Source organism: Helicoverpa zea, chromosome 2, assembly GCF_022581195.2.
Source record: "Helicoverpa zea isolate HzStark_Cry1AcR chromosome 2, ilHelZeax1.1, whole genome shotgun sequence".
NCBI classification, from domain to species: domain Eukaryota; kingdom Metazoa; phylum Arthropoda; class Insecta; order Lepidoptera; family Noctuidae; genus Helicoverpa; species Helicoverpa zea.
This window is the reverse complement of record NC_061453.1, coordinates 3,757,473-3,772,052: the sequence shown is the minus strand read 5'-3', so window position 1 is coordinate 3,772,052 and position 14,580 is coordinate 3,757,473. Positions and strand designations below refer to the sequence as shown.

At 34.9% G+C, this 14,580-nt stretch overlaps 1 protein-coding gene across 1 annotated transcript; it reads left to right on the top strand.

Moving 5' to 3' along the window:
• The first annotated feature begins 4,335 nt into the window (after nucleotides 1-4,335).
• On the top strand, nucleotides 4,336-14,154 carry LOC124643896 (protein obstructor-E-like). The gene is made up of 5 exons (XM_047183025.1): nucleotides 4,336-4,528; nucleotides 10,238-10,432; nucleotides 12,797-13,000; nucleotides 13,384-13,597; nucleotides 14,034-14,154. Exons 1-5 carry the CDS (start codon nucleotides 4,486-4,488, stop codon nucleotides 14,086-14,088), a joined length of 711 nt encoding a protein of 236 aa, XP_047038981.1. The 5' UTR covers nucleotides 4,336-4,485; the 3' UTR covers nucleotides 14,089-14,154.
• Nucleotides 14,155-14,580: the final 426 nt, after the last annotated feature.

Here is a 14,580-nt window from a genome sequence, read left to right as displayed (position 1 = left end):
ATCGGTCAAATCGTCTAATTTAAATAAGGCATGGTCATAATCGAAAGCGATTCAAATTGTTGTATTGTATAATAAGACAACACGGTAAATGAATGAATTGTCTCGCCTTTGCTCTGGTGGATTTTAATTAAAAAATAAATCGTAAATCCTTTCTTGCGTCTCCATCTTCCGTTAACGGAACTTTTAATAATATTTTAGTATACTGTCTAAGGAAAATATTGACGAGTAGGTAATCTAGACGATACTATTCTTGTATATTAAGGAAGGAAGCTACCATAAAACAAGAAGAAGAGATAGCAAAAAAACATGAAGGATTTGTCTCATGTCAATCGTTAGTAGAATCACGCAGCTGCAAGTCATTTCCCCACTCCCCCTACTTAAGTCGAGTAAAACAAGCTCCGATCACTTATCACCTCATGATCGGAACAAGCTGATAGCAAAAATCTAGCATTACGAGGTCACGCGATCTTCTAGGACCGTGTCGGAGATTGTGCGAAAGTGCGCGCACGCATACAAGCCACTGTTTTTGCTCACAGAGCGCGTAACGTGGGCCATTTCGATTATGTAGCTGGCTGTAGGTATCTGTTGCCGATTATCTTGACTACGATAGTTCCCGGATGTTTCTAACGTCTTAATTATTTAGTAACGTTTTAGTGGACGGATGGACACGAAAATAAACGGGTGTTGGTTATGTAAGCGGACACTAAAGAAGTGTTTTTTAATGTTTCCTGCTATTATGTTAATTTGTTAGACGACTACTACAATAATGTAATAGGTAAGGGCTGCACCTATTCGTATGTATAAGTTTGGCGGGTCAATATGAAATCTAGTACGTATTTGTTATTTTTCAAGCGCGAAGATATAAAGGTATTGATTAGTGTTGTTTCAGTCAATATTTAAGTTGTGAATGTTCAACATTAATATTAGGTACCTACTTAATTACTTAAACAGACAAGTCTTTCAAAAGATTTGAAGATGGTGTTGACGAAAGGCTTTACGAACATTGTATATTTTTTTATGGAATATCTTTAAACAAGTACCTCCCTACTTTGTAGAGAAACGCAATTAGAAGTTAGAAACCGAAAGCCTATCGAAAAAGATTATTTATGTTTTGTCTGATAATGAACCTGCAGCATAAAAGTCAGCTGCATTATGTAATGATTTTAGCCACGTGAATTAATAACCAGGCAAATATTTTTAGACTTTCGCCTTGTAGCATGTCTACTGAACGATTTTGTAATCATTGATTGATACAAAGAAGCCTAACTACTTATCATAAAGTAGGTATACCTAATGTAGACACAGTCTTTGGTTATCTTGGCATATTTGTAGTTATGCTTCATTCGTAAGTAATGATAGACCCAAGTTTAAATAGGAAATGTTCTAACACCTTGCTCTGGATGAGATTTTCATCAAAACGTAAAATAAAGACAGATTCACATTCACAGTCTAATATGTGAACCTAATATTTGATAACATTCCTTTTTATGCGGTATTTGTACAAACAAAATAACACTGTAATGTAGGTATGTACATCTATACCAATATGCCAACATTGCAATCACGCTTAGCTGATTCAGTTGAAGATTTATGCAAGTTTTCTCTTCACATCTCTTAAGATTCCAAATACAACTCCATTTCTATCCACAGATTTTCTCTTTTATAATACTGACAGAAGAATGTACGTCTTTACTTTAAAACGCATACGCAACTTGCATACGTCAATAAATTAGGGTAACGTATTGAAATGCGTGTCGTATCAACATGCAGAATGATTTTTGGCTTGAACAGTTACTTGCCGAAAGGCGCTCCAGTTCTTTCGAATTACTTTATATATTAATTATGTTCCTGTATGGCGTAAGTGGTACGAAGTATTGCAAAGAATAATGTATTTATTGATACTTTTATGCTGCGTGTATATGATAGTATGGTAAAATATCGGTGTGCTGGCGAATTTGCAACGGATTTGATGTTGTGCATGCTTCCCTGTAAAGGTCTGTTAGGTAACCGGGTCAACTGCTTTCGTGTCATTAATTTCTCAAAGACTACACACCTTTGGTTTGAAGATAAGATTTCGATCAAGATGAAGTAGGTATAATGAAATGGTATATCTAGTAGGTATGGATCGGAGTTGTAAAGGGGCGCGTCATTCCAGCTTAAGACGAGCTTTAAGTTATTTTAGTTGATTTGATAACATTTGGTTATTTTGTAAGAATAGATACTTAATCCTCAGCTTCATCACATAATGGCCTACACCTCAGATAGCAACCATGAATATTAAATCTGCCTAACTAGACCTCGTAAATATCATGTAACTTCACAGGTGGTGATGACGTGGTGGTTTTAATAATAAAATTACGAGTACAAACAATATCAGACTACCAAAACATGGGTTACCTACGAGCTGAATAGTAATGCAGACTAAATAGCGGCTTACTTTGAACTGTTTTAGTTAGGTGATTGATGCATTCGAATCAGTTGGTTTCGTTTTACCAAGGATGTCTTGGTAAAATGTGGAACACAAAAAAGACCGTTAGGATCCAGGATTATGTTGTTTCTTAGAGTAAGTGCTTATGGTGCTCACCTTTTTTTAAGACCTATGTGAAACCGGATTGTTTTTTTTTTTAAGAAATCCTAAAGGAAACTTCAAAAAACCTTGCACAAAATCTCAACATTAAAATGCACAGTAAGTTATATTTGTGTGCCTACCTATGGATACCTACGTAAATAAGGTTTTCGATATCGTTAACCTAAAGTTTATATCACGAGGTTAAACCTCAGACCTGAGGACATTGGTTCTATTTTGTAATTTACGATTACGCATAGCAAACAATAAAGCATTGTATAAAGGACTGAGTCATTCCAGCCAGGCTACTCGCAGTGTATAGCTACATTTACATAAACGCAGACTTATCTAACTGATAGCAAATGAAAGCTTATAGGTATTTTGCCGATGGCGGTTATTGAAACATTGCTTTTATTATTATAACATTAATGTCGGGACATAATGTCGGGACACCTTTTTCACACACGGTCGGTTAGCCCCATGGTAAGTTATTTATTAACTTACCGTGTTATGGGTGCTAACACAACTGATAAACTACATATAGCTACATATATACATATTTATAAATACATATTGTAACACCCAGACCACGGCCAACAAGCATGCTCATCACACAAATGTTGACCGAACCGGGAATCGAACCCGGGACCTCAGGTTCGGCGGTCCGGCATGATGACCATTGCGCCATCAAGGTCGTCCAACATTGATTATACCTACATGTTAATTTTAATATGTAAAGGGTTTAGGTTTACTTTATTCTCGTTTGTTGGTAGTTGAAAGCGTCTGATCCTTAACCTGACCTAATGGCTCAATTAAAACTTCAAATCAAGAAAAGGTAACATATCCAGTAAAACAATAGATTCATATGGGAGGATATCTAAAAGATACTTATACTTAATGTCATTGTGACCTTATCACTAAGTGATTAAAAAGTAAAATGATGATCTGAGGCAAGATTAAAATAGTTAAATCATAAAAATATATTATTTAAACTTTATTTACTATATCGATGAAAGATCTGAAGGTTACGTAGGGGACAAAATAAGGAAAACGCACAGTTAAATGTTCTGCCAAATGATTCAGAGAGCTTACAACACTTTATCTCGATTAACACATCAAATTCATGCGCATTAAAAATATATCAACATTTCTAAAACCATTGAACCAAGAATTTACCATACCCGAAATACTAGGTACCATAGGTATTAGTAAAAATACAATACTCGGGGAATAACTGACGCTGAAATATAGAGTTATGCATAGTCCTGTCAGCAAATAATTCCACAAAAATTACTTCTCATATCTCCATCAATCGATATCTGAATACTAAATTTATTTTCTTGGAACAGATAGAAATGAACAAATAATTAATTTATTCAATAAAGCAAGTATTTAGCATACATAATAAGTTTCTGATTAATAGGTGTACACCAATATCTGCTCGAGACCTTGAATTCAGACATGCACCCAGTCCTTTTACGGTTTTATATACATTTCAAAGGCTTCTTTGGAATTTAAAAGGAGCGAAAAAGTAAGAAGTGTGCATTCAAGGACTCTTTTCAAGCAGCGAGAAAAAAGAAATAATTATTAAAGTGCCAGGCTTTATCGAGTTGCACCATTGCAATTCCGTAGATTCCATAGGTCTCATCGGGAATTAAGTCAACATAATCAGCTGATGATGGGGCTATGCAACCGCGTAATGCTATAACAAATTATTATTGTTTCACTAATAGAAGAATTTGTTAAATCACGCCTAAGTCTTACCGGTTCCATGCGCGTGAGCACGCGAAGAAAAGGCGCGCGCGACGCCCGAGTTCGTCAGTCTCGCCAGGGTCGCCGCTAGGGTCGGACCACAATCTAGTCATTAAAAACTTTTTTTTATAATTGTATTTTTATAATTTTGTAATCAAAAGGCCATCATGAAAGTGTTCATCGTACTAACAGCAGTCACCGCGCTAGCGAGTAAGTATAGTAGATATAAGTTTTAAATATATGTGACAATATGTTGACTTTGCAGGATATTCATTGGGGAAGAAAAAATATTAATTTACTTCAGTGAAAAAAGTAACATTTATTTTATTATATTTTTTAGAAATTGCACTCTTGATTGATTATGCATATGTGACAAAAATTAGTGAATATTCTATTTAAATCAATTTCCATATCTATTATTCGATTGATTTATTGATATGTACTTAACACAATCCTAATGCCACGTAGTAAAGGCAAAAAAGCTTTGTAAAACTATTTCGCTTTCAATCCATACAAAAGACATCAACGACTGCACATTTCGTGAGACCCACTATTTTTATTATTTTTCGACATTATATTCTACGGCAAATAATTATTTCTTTTTTAGCAGTTTATTGCATCCTATTCACAAGCTTACAAACAATTTTTCAGTGCAATTAGAAATGAAATAGCGATCTCTATCAGTAGTTTCTTAACCGTAATTACAGCGGCGCTCCCTACATTTACTAGAACTTAATTTTCTATTATTATCGGCATGGTAACAGTAGTTTTAATTAAGGTCCCTTGTGTACGTAACAATACTAAGTAAAGCTATGTAACTATTGCATTGATATTACTCAATAGCTGTTGACCCGGCTAATTGTAAGCGTTATTATGTTACTGAAATCTTTTTGCCATTCAGTGTATTGTGAAAAGAGTATGTATGGGTATAAAAAGTTCGTTATCAGATTGGGTCAGAGAGATATTTTTTTATTTATATTATAAGATTATTTTATAAACCTATGTGCATTCAATATTTTTTAAAAGACTTCCAAAAATATTTTACTAACATAGTTGGGAAAAAGGCTCTGAGGATGGCTTCCAAAAATATTTTGTTAGTCTATTGGACACGTATCAACGAAAAACTTTCTTGAATCTTGAATCCAGTAATTCTGTGAGAATGCAAATCTTAAAGATCACGTAGAATTTAAAACTGGCCTTTAAATACCAATAAAAGCCTCTGAACATTATTATTCTACGCATCAAAAACCAAATCCATAATAAGAACCCACAAGACCCATTAAAATTAAAATATTCAAATACATTCCCATCACGTAATTTCGGGTTCACTATTCGTCTAGCCGTTTAGTTATACCGCTAGCCGAACCGCCTGCATTCATAAGATATGTGCAACCAATTAGTAAGTCGTCCGTTAAGGCTTTGCAATCACTTACACGTTGATATTAATTGCTATTTCTCCTTATTGGTAATGAGGGCGAATTTCCACGACCTTGAAATAGTTATAAATGTTAGATATTGTTTGGTTTGTCGTAGTGTTTTCATTTCATATACCTACTTTGAGTGAATATAAATATTTTCCAAAAATTAAGTGGGGTTGTATTTTATGTATCTTAGATAATATCGCAGGTAATAGATACAATTTTGGTGACGTTGCAATTTTTTTTTAATGGTGATTGCATTGACTTGATGTTAGACGATCTTGTAAAGGCAAAGAAAACTTTTGTTGTCCTCAAATGTAATGAAAATGCTAGACAATAGCAGAAACTACTTAAAAGCGCTACAAAGTTATTTTAGTCCTAACTACAATAACTTAAGTCACAATTTTCAGTATCACCGTTTGAATAAGTATCAACAATATAACCTCGAAGTCAAAGAAAACTCAACAAAAATAAGAAAACGAAACAAAAATAAACACAAAATTGCGTTAACTAACTATTCAATGGTTTCGTGTCTGACATTGACATTCACTTCATTTAACCGACTTCAAAAAAGTCGTGATGTAAAAATAAGTTTATGCGAAATTTCCACAAAGTATTGCATGGAATTGTGTTGACACCGGAGATATTAAAATTTACGCAAATATCGAGTTTTGTAACCGACATTGCGGAGAGAGTGCGGATTTATGTTTCAATTTATAAATATGAGTATACTGACACTTTTTATGTTTTAATAACTTTTGTTAGTCAGGTATATTGTTAAAATATATAGCTGGTTGAAAGTTGGTTATACGTTTAAATGTACCTTGTATACATAGTTTACGTATTATAGTAGGTATAGAGTAGCAAATAAGTGTTAGCCAATTTTACGCATCTTTAAATCTATTAATGAATAATGAGGGCTTTATTGAATCGCCTATCAAATTATAGAACCATGAATCTAATGCCTATTGCCAATTTTATTAGCGAATGAATATTGTAATAAATCAAATAAATGATAGTGAATGCAAATTATTCAGGTATTTAATTAACACACATGATTAATAATAATGACAATATTTCGGAACTGACTTCATTATGACAATGATTTGTAGTCAAATATTGATTTAATTGTGTCATTATCATCGTTTAACATTAAGCACTAGTGTCATTTCTAATGAGATTGTGCAAAACTAATTTTGATATTTTAAATTATAAAGCCAATTCATTTAAAAAAGTCCATTTAAGAAAGTAAAAATGGCAGGAGAATATTATGCTTAACTACTTATCTCCTATCTTGATGCTAATCTAAAGTTCAAAAGTAAATTCAACATCACCGACGAAAATTCACCCAGTAAAATACTGACTTGGAAAAGCAAAGATTAATAAAAATCAATGGAAACGGCCATAAAGCAAGAGCAAATAAAAGTCAAACCTGTTCCACGGAATGTCTTTATAATACCACTTTTGTAGGTACATATTATAAGCCTCAAGTTATTTTCGTATGCCTGTCACTTCTCGTGAAAAACGTGATTCCGTACGTCCGTGTTTCAATTTTAAATATATTTTCGCTCATTTTTTTTTCTTATTGGATAACAAATCATTTATATTCGTGGTTAGGTCTCGCGATGTAATCTGAACCTGTTTTTTAGATTTATTATGTTTTCCTTTTGCTCTTTTACTTTCGGATCTTCGAAGTCATATAATTAACTGTAGGGTTTCATGAATTATGGTACTTGGCCTTTCTGTTTATTTGTTTGGATTGTTATTTCATTTAATATTAAAAAAATAGTTGGCATAGCAACAGATACAATAAATAATTTTAAATGAATGGATAGGTATGGAAAACTTGTTTCGATACTTCTGTAATCTTATCAAATGTCAGTTGTTTAGTTGTTGTACAAGTAGGCAACTTTTAGTGTGTATTTTCCTATTCAGACTTTAGCTATCTTTATAATAAAATATTAATATTTTACTTTCTATTTGGGTCAAGTGCAAAAGCATATATTCAGCTGCAATGAAACTGCCATCATTTTACATTCTCACATATTAAGTATATGCAACCTCACGTACCTACATATGCAAGGTTTTTAAAGAAGGCTTCAGACTTTGATACTTAATCTAAACTCGAAATAAAGTCGCAGTAAACATACTTTTACTGCGACTTTATTTCTCTTCTACTTAACATAATCAGAATCATGTGCGAACAAAAATAAAAATAACTAAACATACTACTATTTAGGAACTCGGTTAAAACCAACATCGTATCTATGACAGCACAAAATCATCACCATCAGGTCAGTATGAAGGCGACCCCGCTGCATCACTCGCTGCAGCTATGTCGTAAGTCGCGGCTGACTTTCACTCGTTGCGTCAGCCGCGGCCGATAATCATGTGTTACATTACGCGAGCTTTTGTTCGTGTATTGATAGATTGAACGCCATTTTGTTTGATAAAGGTTAGCGTAAGATTGCTTTGTTGTAGTGGAAGGGTTTAAAGAGATGAAGTACTTCATAATTGAACCACTTTTGTAGTTATTCTTTGAAGCATGTTGCGTAGTCTGTACCACCGCTGAGGCACGTAAATAAGACATGTTTAACTCATACTGCAGAAAGACAATTTTTATCTAACTAATGAAAATTTTAAAGTTTATGCGAAAGGTTATCTAGTTGTAGACTTCGAAATTGGCAAATATAAATTTTGTCTTAGTTCTGTCTCGTGTGTGACGTAAATTCGTTGTCTCAATTAGTGATGCCCACGTCATAAAATATTTTCCCTTTTTCTCTTACATCGTTTTAAATGGGTCATACAGTAACTCTATTACCACTAATTAAAGACGAGTTTTGCATCCCGTGCTTAGTTTACCCATGTAAGTATGCAATTACTTACATTGCGTCGTGTACGTTACATGATAGCGGGTCGTGGAGGCTGTTATAAAATACCCAAGACGTGGGTCACTTGGTGACACACTTATTGGTACATGCTGTAAAAGCAGGGAGAAAGAGATAGTACCTTTAAGAAAAAAATATGTAATTCAGTTTGAGAATCATTTACACGTGGCCTGGTGGTGGTGTATTGATCAACTAGTACAGACAGATTGATCATCTCTTCTGTTTTGAAAATGAAAAGTGTGTGGAAAAAAGGTTTCAAGGGTTGTCCAAAAATAATAATAACTTTCTTCATTTGATAAGACTACAGTGCTAACGTAAAATGATTAAAAACTTATGGAAATAGGTACGATGTGATCTGCCGAGTCTACACTAGATCTAAATGTCAATTCTAATTTCAGCTTAGTTACCATAAATTCATTGCCTCCATTTTTCGGTGACCTAGACACATTCTCTTGAATTAGTAATTTATTTAATTTTTATAAAATAGTACCAATAAAACTATTCAAAATTACAACTTATGTTAATGTAACACGGCCTTGACCATTCAGTTAATTTAAATTGCAAAAAACTTGATATTCCTAAAATGTCAATCTTAATGTTTTTCTAGTTAGTGATGTGAAATCGTTGCTCATCCTTTGATTTGTTTAAGCATCATTTTTTCTGAGTTAGTTTCCATAAACTCGAATTGTATCATACTGACGTAATTTTTGAAATTAAAGTCTTATAAAAGTCACTTGCTGAACAGTTAATTCATTGCATTTCACAACTCTTCGCACAAGTATTCGCTAACATTATAACAAATGAAAGTGGCTAGAAAAAACATCGATACACCTCCGCAAAAAGGTTTTGCTCAACACTAGCGAGAAACCAATCACAACACTAGCCGTTACATATCGACCAAGTGTCGAGAACACTCGAATGTGTGTCACGTCTTATATAACATTGTATACCTACTTATTACATAAGTAGTAAAAAAATCGATCTGTATCTCTTGAGAAGAAAAACATGTTTTTTACCTAAATCGGCTTTCACTGATAAAGTAGTCCGTTTTTCGGCAAAACCGGTCGAACCGGATCGATTGATCGATTTGGCCGAACGATTCTGTAACTAATGCAGTTAAGCAGCTAATGAGTATGAATTTATTGCTTCGAGTAATATATTAATAGTGATGGACGTAGTAATTTTTAATTGTTCTGGGTCAACGGTTTTTTCTGATGAAATTTTCACGTTTCGTGGACACATAAATGTTTTGTTATAACTAGGTTTATTTGGAATATTAAACACATTTAGTAGCTAGTAACTTACTTAATAACAGTTACATTACTGTTTGAGTAATTCATAAGTAAATTAATTAATCACGCCTGATATCAGAGTAACTACATTTTTTAAAATAAATGAAATATCTTTGCTCGAGCAATGCTCAATCCTTCTCCGTGTGAGAGGAGGCCTGTGCCCAGCAGTGGGACGATTAAAAGGCTGTAACTGTAACTGAAATATCTTTGCTTATACTAAACCTGTTAAAAATTAATATTTTTTCTTCCACAAAAAAAACAATTGAACATCTACTTATCCAGCCACGATTTTCAACCCACTAATTCCCACCTTCTCTTCAGGTGCACAATTTAAATGTCCCAACAAGGACGGACAATATGAGGACCCTACTCAGTGCGACAAGTTCTACGAGTGCGTCGACGGCGTGGCCACCACCAAGCTGTGTCCCGACGGCCTCGTGTTCGACCCCACTATCAGGAAGATCAACAAGTGTGACCAGCCCTTCAATGTAGACTGTGGTGATAGGACTGAGCTGCGTAAGTTATCTTTATATTTCGTAGGACCATAAGAAATCGTTGTTTATAGGTAAAACTCGTTAATATTTCCGTAAATCATCATCACACTCCTTACTTCGCCTATATCAGAATGTCATCGTCCAATATCTCTGACTGGCGTCATCGTACAAGTAACATAACTTTTCTAAAGTAGCTAGCGAGTACATACAAACTAGGTTTAGGGTTTAGGTAAGTTTTCCAAGACACTATTTACTGACCGGTCTGGGTTTTCCTACATAAACGTAGCATGTATTTAAAAGTTCCTTCATATTCTGCATTCATAGAAGTCCGCAACACCAATATTCTCGGAACCTATATTATAAATATTCTAGGAAATCAATCACAAAAGCCACAGAGTGAAAAAATGACAACGTGAACCAACTGCATGTTAGATCAAATGTCAGTAAGAGGTCACTTGCGACAATTCTCATGAAGTGAAGGTACCTGTCTACCTTTGACCGGGTAGGTCGTGGCGACACGCCGCTGACTTTCTAGGCCAACTGGTAGACTATTCTAGACATTCATATGTCTGTGGTATGAGGCAATAGCTCCGGGTTTGATAAGAAGGTATTTCAATATCATGTGCTGGTTTATTGGCAGTTATTTATTATATTAGTGACATTATATTATGTACCTTCCGTAGTGTAAATAATTGGTAGGTACATTTGTTCAAAAACTTATTGATATGAAAATGGATAAAACTCTTTTTTAGAAATTGTCAATATGGGATATCTGAAGTTTTTACTTTGGTAACTAGAAAGCACAAACTCCTTGTGCACTAGAACATGGTTATTCTTTAAAATTCTTAAGAAACATCTGACTGATTTTCCACATATTCTAAGTAATAACATTTACATAGGAATGTGTTTTAAAGTTCACTCAAATGTGTGGAATGCAACTTACACGTCCGTGACTGTCATGTTAAGTAGCTTTGGCAACCGAGTGTTATTCTTATGAACATTAGACTAAACTTTAGTTATATTATCTTCTTACAAATACAAATTACGAAGAAAGAAAGTACCTAAAATATCGAATCTGAGATTTCGTCAATTATGATAAAATTGCGACAGTCAACAATTAAAGTACGTCTAAAATAATTGTGAAAGTAGACTTCATTATTGCTATCCATGACAAATTATTTAGATTAAGGCAGCTCAATTTCCTTAAGAGAACTTCTAACTAGAGAATGACAAACCGCTAAAAAACCCTAGAATCAATTTGAAAAGATGATTCGAAAACAGAGCTCAAGAAAGTTGTAGGTACTATAAATAAATAATCACGAGATAAAGTGTCACCAGCAAAAAAAAAACCTAAACATTTAATCCGTACCTAACTCCGATAATAAGCGTAAATAATTAAAAATAGCTGCAAACGGTAGAACTCTTGACATAACGAGTGAAAGACCAAAACCAATTGACTTCCTGACTGCGTAATGCGATTGTCATTTCCTAGGTTAAATGACCATTTTATTATGAACTCAAGGCCGACGCTTTGACGTTTACTAGGTAATGAGCTGACATATTTTCTGAAGAGATATAGGTACAATAGGTTTGTAGTATGCAAGGGATTTTCAGTAGTTCATCCTCCGAGCCTTTTCCCAACTATGTTGGGGTCGGCTTCCAGTCTAACCGGATTCAGCTGAGTACCAGTGCTTTACAAGAAGCGACTGCCTATCTGACCTCCTCAACCCAGTTACCCGGGCAACCCGATACCCCTTGGTTAGACTGGTGTCAGACTTACTGGCTTCTGACTACCCGTAACGACTGCCAAGGATGTTCAATGACAGCCGGGACCTACAGTTATTATTCACACACACACAGTTATTTCCAGTTTACAGTTATTTTCAGTAGTTAAGTTTTTGAAATATCCACAAGATTTTTGAGACAGGAGTAATAAATAACTTGAAAATTTATCAATTTTCTTAGGGGATGTTACTCTGCAGATCACAAAATTCACTAATTTGTAGAGCGTCATCAACAAGTTATTTAAATTATTCGAATTTCAAAAAGTAGTTAACATTGGGATTGAGCAACCTGTCTGCATCTTTCTTAATTTATGTTTTGGATGTGCAACTAGGATTTATTGCTGAATTTGTTAAAATGCAATAGGTCACATGAAATGACTGCCTTCAGCACTTATTCTATTTCTTTTAGGTTAACTGCTATTTGAGGACCAATTTTTCTCAAGCTCTTATGGTTCAAGAAATAGGTTTTATGAGCGAGAACCCTCTTGAAACTTCAGGAGCTAATTTTGCACTATATCATTTAGTCTGAAAGACACAGATTTTTTTCATACTCATCCTCCTTTCTCAAATATTCTCATACTCATCCCCTTTTCTCATTACAGAACCCGCCAAGCCCAACAGCCAGTGCCCCCGCCGCAACGGTTTCTTCGCTCACCCCGACCCCTCCGTGTGCAACATCTTCTTCAACTGCATCGAGGGTGAAGCCACTGAGGTCAAGTGCACCGCTGGTCTGCACTTCGATGAGTACTCCGGCACCTGCGTGTGGCCTGACTCTGCTGGCAGGCAAGGATGCCAAGAGCAGGAGAGTGAGTATTCTGGTTCAAATGTTCTAGAACATTTTTTTGGGTGTATGTAGGTGTAGTGTGAGAATAGTTGGAGAAAATTATGATATTGTTGTCGGGAGATAAAAATATATTGTTGGAGATGGTTTGCTCCTTTTGGCTGCGTGATCAAAATTAAATGTTCAGCACTGTATGCTCAAAGATAACTTTCTACTGATTTATCAAAAATGATCTTTTTCTCAGAACTCTCCATCTTTCTTTCTAGTCTTTTGGATCTACATAAGCATACCAATAACTTACATATTTGTGATTCGTCTACCAGTCCATAGAACCGCTAGTAAAACCAGTCAGAAAAGACCAAAATGTCTTATCAATCCAAATTCTAACACACTCCAATTCCTTTACAGAGAAGACCAAGGACGGTTTCCAATGCCCCGTCCAGCAGCAAGTAGACGCTCAAGGCCAGGCCGTCGCCCACCCCAAGTTCCCCCACCCTACCGACTGCCAGAGGTTCTACGTGTGCCTGAACGGCGTGGAGCCCCGTGACCTTGGCTGCCAGACCGGAGAGGTCTACAATGAGGAGTCGCAGAAGTGTGACGCGCCTGAGAACGTGCGCGGATGGTGAGTTGACTGTCTTTTGTTTTTCTGGTGGTGACTTGTTTTTGAGGCTGAGTGTTAGTATCATTGATTAGTTTATTCTCCACCTTTTTTATTATGGTGGTATCATATTTTAATAATCTAGACGTATTCCTATAATTACGTAACTCAAATGAAATTGGAAAGACTATTATGTTTTGTAGTTCCATTTTCCAGAGTCATTCAGATTATGCGTCGCTGAAGTCGATTATTTGTTTCTTTTAAGCCTTTTACAAGTAGTTGTTGTCATAGTTTGACATTTGGACCATTTTAGCAGAAAGGAAGGTTCATTATTGCAAATACCTTTATTAACCAACTTCAAAAAAAAAGGAGGTTCTCAGTTTGACCTGTTTGTATGTATGTATGTTTGTCCGCGATTATTTATGTGTATCTGACTCTAATGTATTTTGTTTGTCAACAGCGAGGACTGGTACAAGGACTCCGAGGAAGCGCCCGCACCCAAAGCGAGATCTTAAGAACTAGTGATATCCTAATATAGTTGTATGTTAAGACTTAATAAGTTAAATACATTTTAAGTAAAACTATTGGATTTTATTTTTCATCCACCCTGAAATAATTTTAATTAACTATCTTCGGATAAGTACTTGCGAAGTCAACGAACTGATACGCTATATGTAAAACTATACACTACGTATGTCTGGATGCACTACAACCTGGCATGGTCGTTAAGGACGCCCCTATGATAAATATATGTAGATAAGATATGACCTAGTGGATATATGACCTATATGGTCTAGGTTCAGCTCCTATTTTAAGAGGCATATTAGTGATACAATTTGTACATTGGAATTAAACCTAAAAGTGACTAGAAATAAGCAAAATGATAAAAGCTGAACTTGGAAAAATTATGGCTTGCGGCATTCCCAATGAAATAGATATTCTTACAGTTGATTTCTTACAGTATTTAATTTACAATTCTTACAGTACATAAAGGTATCATCCACAAT

Excerpts from the sequence above, each read along its gene's own strand:
- LOC124643896 (XM_047183025.1), top strand. The coding sequence starts at position 4,486 with ATGAAAGTGTTCATCGTACTAACAGCAGTCACCGCGCTAGCGA. Across the intron at positions 10,433-12,796 it reads TGGTGATAGGACTGAGCTGC|AACCCGCCAAGCCCAACAGC; the intron begins GTAAGTTATCTT and ends TTCTCATTACAG. Across the intron at positions 13,001-13,383 it reads AGGATGCCAAGAGCAGGAGA|AGAAGACCAAGGACGGTTTC; the intron begins GTGAGTATTCTG and ends ATTCCTTTACAG.